Raw genomic sequence first — 5,229 nt, 5'->3', positions numbered from 1 at the left:
TGTGATCCTACTACGTGTTGGTTTTTGGGCGCATTTGTTGGTTGCCATCACGGTTGGTATGGAGTCAATTCGCAAACCTATCTACCCACCAGAGTTCAAATCCCAGATTTGACACTTTGGTGTCTCATAAAGGCGGAATATTCTTCAGTGGGAGGCGACGTTCCCGTCGACAGCGAGGCGTCTGTGGTGACTTCGTCAATCTCAAGACCCGCCGGATCAGTTCTTCAACGCAGTCTCTTGGAGGTGCTCATAGGGGTAGGGTGTGAGTGTGTGCGCGTATGTATGAGCGTCTTTGATTGTACTGTGTTTCGCAAAAAAAAAAAAAAAAAACCTATCTACCCTCCCCTGGCTTTCTCAGTTTCTCCGACGCTCTGCTCTGCTCTGCTCTCCTGCTTCTTGGAATTTGTTGTCGACGACACCGTGGTGAAAGACGACTCTTGTATTCTGTGTTGTCTTCCTCTTTGACCTGCTGAACAATGGTAGATGGTCCTAGCACTATTGTTCAGCGCAATGAATGATGATATGCCGTTTGCTCGGAACCACAAGAGAGCAGCAGGAAGGTAAAGATAAACCATGCTCGATCACGAACTAGAACCCATAAAAATCCAGAAACACAGTTTGGCGCCGTCTGTTTGACAGCCCCCACGGTCTCCTGTTGGGCAAATTGCTCCTTGCGACTGATATCAATGATGGTGCATCATTGCAATGATCGGTGTGCTACCATGTATCCTGAGCTGCTGTTGACGCCTGACATTGTTGCCAATAATTGGTTGTTGGCCACCAATTTTATGCATCTCGGCCAACTGCAGACGATTCCATCGTCACAGGCCCCGCACCATTAGCGGCAACCCAAAGCTACAAAGCTCTCTGATATGTTCCCCAGGCATTTTTCAACCCACGGAAAAACATTCAGAAAGTTGGGGCCGGCGCAGAGAAGATGAGAGCAGAGCAGCAATGCCAGTGCCACTCCCTCGTCGTGGATGGTGCCCATGAAACCGAGCACGCAACCGTCGACGATAGGAACCAACATCAGCAGAGCAGCAGCAGCAGGACATGGGCGTCGTCGTCTCGTCTCGACTCACCAACCATTCGTCGACATGCGCGACGCTGAATTCGACAGGGACGCGCCTCCTTTTTTTTTTTGAACAAGTACGCGCCTCCTGATCGTCTTGCATCCGACGCAGACATCTGATCGATGGCGTGCTGCCCGTGTCCCAGACCTACCGCCTGTAAATAAATTCGATCGGTAACTCGCAAGCTGGTGAGTGGCTAGCTAGCTCCTATCCTCTTCCCCATCACATTGCACTTTGCAGCGAGAGAGCAGGTAGGTACACTCTTGCAACTTGGCAACAAATATCTTAAGCCAAGCACAGTGCCATTAGCCCATTGTCATTCTAGAACAGTGCCATTATTTTCTGGGTTTATTGTTTTTCTCCTCCAATCTTGTCCCTGAAAACCTTTCTGCGCCTGCACTTAATTACACTTCAGAAGCTCAGAGAGGCCTTTCTCTCGTCTAGCTTTTGTGCACCTTGTCCTGGCTATGCGCTTTTCCAAAGGCTTCACCAAGGAGGGTGCATGCATGCACTGGTGCACACATGGTTGCACAAGACAGGAGGGCAGGCCATAGCTAGACAGGCTAGGCCACTGTGGCTCCCGAGCGAGAACCATCTCTTGCTTGCACAAGACATTGATTTCCTTGGCAGCTCTTGTCCTCTCCCTTTCCTCACATCATTGATTTCCTGGTTCACATCAAGCGCAACCACTGCCGCGAGAGGAGGGAAAAAGGTATCACATAGTCCTTTTCCAAGGCTCTGTTGTCACTGCGCAAGGAGCAGGACACGCTGCTGCTGCACACACACACAGCATAAATAGCATATAAAGACCAGCTTCCTCCCTCTCATACTGCATCGTATCATATCTTTGGTCGTCAGGGGGTCTTCTTGGTTCTTTAAAACTTCTTCTCCATCTTCTTGAATCTTGCTGGTGTAGTTGTTGAGAGATTGGGAGGCAGAGAGAGAGAGAGAGAGAGAGAGAGAGAGAGAGAGAGAGAGAGAGAGAGAGAGCTTGCAGCAATGGGATTGGGACGCACCTTGGAGTTCCTGTCTGAGATGTTTGGGGGTGGTGAAGGCCATGGCTACGACAGGAGGATGAAGAGGAGGCAGATGCGGACGGTGGAGCTCAAGGTCTCCATGGACTGCGAGGGGTGCGAGCGCAAGGTCAAGAACGCACTCTCCCACATGAAAGGTTCTACCTCTCTCTCTCTGCTCATCTCCTTGGAAGAACGAACAAGGCATGTGCACGCATTATATATAGTGAATCTTTCTGCAGCACATTTTATGATTTCAGAATATGGTTTGAGCTGGATTTGTGCTTGTGGTTTGATTAAAAAGAGCTGTGCTGTCTTAACAAAAAACATGTGTGATAAGAGTAGAACTGGCTGCAGGCTCACTTGAAACAGGACATCATTTCTTCCGAGCACATTTAGACCAAGAACTTCTTTTTTTGGTTTGCGAATACAAAGAACTGATTCATATCGCAAGCACATAAACTGAAACTTGTTGGATTAGCACTTGAATTGATCATGAGCTGTCTTTTAAACTCCTTGAAAGGTTCTCTGCCTTTATCTATTATCTTATTGAGCACATTTAGAGCAAGAACTGATCTAATATCGCAAGCACATAAACTGCACATTTGTGGATTAGCACTTGAATAGATCATGACCTGTGTTTTCATTTCCTTGAAAGGTTCCACCTCTATCTCTGCTCCTCTCTCAGCTAGTTAGAAGAACATATCAAAAACAGAGTCTTTCTTCCCTAAAGCACAAATGCATAATGCCAGAGTTTTTCTTCCCTAAATCTTCGGGGAGATCAACTGATTAACAATACGTTCTGAAAAATATGGTATGTACTCTAGGTTTACTTATGGTTTGATGCCAAAATAAAGGAAGTCCTGAAATCCCTTACCTCTGTATGTGAACTAATAACGAGCTTTGTGATTCCAGGGGTGCGATCAGTGGACATCAACAGGAAGCAGCAGAAGGTGACGGTGGTAGGCTACGCGGAGGAGAGCAAGGTGCTGAAGAAGGCGCGGTCCACGGGCAAGAAGGTCGAGATATGGCCCTACGTGCCGTACAGCCAAGTTAGCCAGCCCTACGTCGCCGGCACCTATGACAAGCGGGCTCCGGCCGGCTACGTCAGGAGGGCCGAGCCCGGGTACAGCCAGGTCAGCAGGCAGCATGACCAGCTCACCGACATGTTCAACGACGAGAACGCAAACTCCTGCTCCGTCATGTGAAATACATAGGTTCCTCTGCATCGTGGACAGAGATAGTGATGTCTGGAAGTGTTCGAGAGTATGGTGATAATGTTTGCAGGTTGATCTGATGGCCTCAAGTGTTAAAGTATGAATATTATCAGTAGTTCCTAGTGCTGGTTAAGATCACTCAAGTATGAGGTGGTAAAGTCGTATGTGTTCACAAAATGACATACTACCTCTGCCCATAAATAGATGTCAAAAGTTTATCTAAATTTGAATGTATCTAGTCACGATTTAGTGTATAGATGCATCCGAATTTGAATAAATCTTTAGCATCTATTTATGGACGGAGGGTACCTCTCATAATGCTGCCATGCATACATACATAAGACCAACATTATAATTGTAGCACAAGGACGGCAAAGGTTAATGGCAATATCTCCGTGACAACGGAATAATTTCGTGCATGTTTCCACAGAATTCAGACAAAAGACCGCCACGCATTATAAGCAAAAGGACATAAACAGAGCCGATATCTCCCATGTATATACTGATATACATACTCCTACATAAAGTGGCAATGAACAAATCTCATGCATGTTGTGACAAAATTCGTACGCAAAATAGTCCCTTGGTTCCATGCAAAATGACATAAATAGGACTATATTAAATTCTCACTAGGTCGACTTGCTTAAGAGCACTCGGGCTCAGTCCCCTCGGCGATTCTCTCACTCAGCTGACGCTCTCAAACAATGTGACAACAACCTGCTCCTGGCTGATGTGGGACTGAATCATTCAAACAAACCAGGTGATGAGTAGATTTTTTTGTTTTGATAATGGGCCCTTTATTACTCATAAAAAGCAATTACACCCGATCTCTACATAGCTAAGATGCACACAACCGTTCAAAAAGTCTCAAAATTCTGGAGTGCTAAAAAAGGCGAATTACATATCAGACACGAGCAAATGTAAAACGCTTAAGGTGAAGGCGGAGGCCCAATCTGTAGATTATGCTGCCACCCATGTAGGGAAAAAGTATCCCTCGTCGTGTCCTTCAACCGTGTACATGCCTCCGTAAACAGGTCGCGGTTCTCCACCTTCTACATCGCAGACCACGAACGGATAGTAGCGGTACATCTGTAGATAATTCTTATCATTGAAAAACTTTGTCATTTATACACAGCCATAGCGACCATATAATGACAAGCGCCCCCACCCTAATAAACATTTTAAATCTGTGATCGATCCCGTGAAGTCAATTACCGAAGATGTTGGCCACACTAGTCGGGGGATACAGATCAGAAGCTATTTGGATGCATATCATATAGATCTGGCAAAGCGACATTGGAATAACAAGTGTTTAATCGTCTCATCGTGTTGACAAAAAACACACTGCGTACTCCCATGCCAATTGCGTTCTTTGGTTAGGATTACCCCTCGACACAAATACCAGCCAAAAATCTTAATTTTGAGCGGTATCTTCATCTTCCAAATCTTCTTGTTTTTATCAACTGGTATTACCGGTTGGATAATGGCATTGTACAATGAACTTACAAAGAATTTTTCATTGGATTGTAAGTTCCAACGAAATTCATCTTGCCCTTCAAACAACTGGATGGATTCCAAACACAATAGGAAGGTGTTTCATGCAAGAAATTTCGGACCGATTAAATCTTGTCTAAACGTCACAGTCGGAGGTGAGGTTGCCATTACTAATGCAATGGTATCACTTTTGCGACGAACAATATTGCATAACGCTGGATATTGTTCAGAGAGAGACCTATTTTCTAGCCATGTATCTTCCCAGAACCATATCTGCGATCCATCCTTAATAATGAAAGTACCATATCTGAAGATTTTTTTTTTCGCTGCCATCAGGCCAGGCCAAAAATGCGAATCTCCCGGTTTCTAAAGGATTTGGGATAGCGCTTTGTCGCCGATTTACTTTCTTCTAACCATGGTCTGTCATACGCC

At 45.6% G+C, this 5,229-nt stretch overlaps 1 protein-coding gene across 1 annotated transcript; it reads left to right on the top strand.

Annotated features, from left to right (window-relative positions):
* Window positions 1–1,864: 1,864 nt before the first annotated feature.
* On the top strand, window positions 1,865–3,446 carry LOC124678161 (heavy metal-associated isoprenylated plant protein 23-like). Its single transcript, XM_047214076.1, has 2 exons — window positions 1,865–2,244; window positions 3,002–3,446. Exons 1-2 carry the CDS (start codon window positions 2,073–2,075, stop codon window positions 3,292–3,294), a joined length of 465 nt encoding a protein of 154 aa, XP_047070032.1. The 5' UTR covers window positions 1,865–2,072; the 3' UTR covers window positions 3,295–3,446.
* The last annotated feature ends 1,783 nt before the right edge of the window (window positions 3,447–5,229 follow it).

Source organism: Lolium rigidum, chromosome 7 (assembly GCF_022539505.1).
Source record: "Lolium rigidum isolate FL_2022 chromosome 7, APGP_CSIRO_Lrig_0.1, whole genome shotgun sequence".
Lineage (NCBI taxonomy): Eukaryota > Viridiplantae > Streptophyta > Magnoliopsida > Poales > Poaceae > Lolium > Lolium rigidum.
Note: the sequence above shows the minus strand (reverse complement) of the source record. Positions and strands in the feature narration are given on the sequence as shown.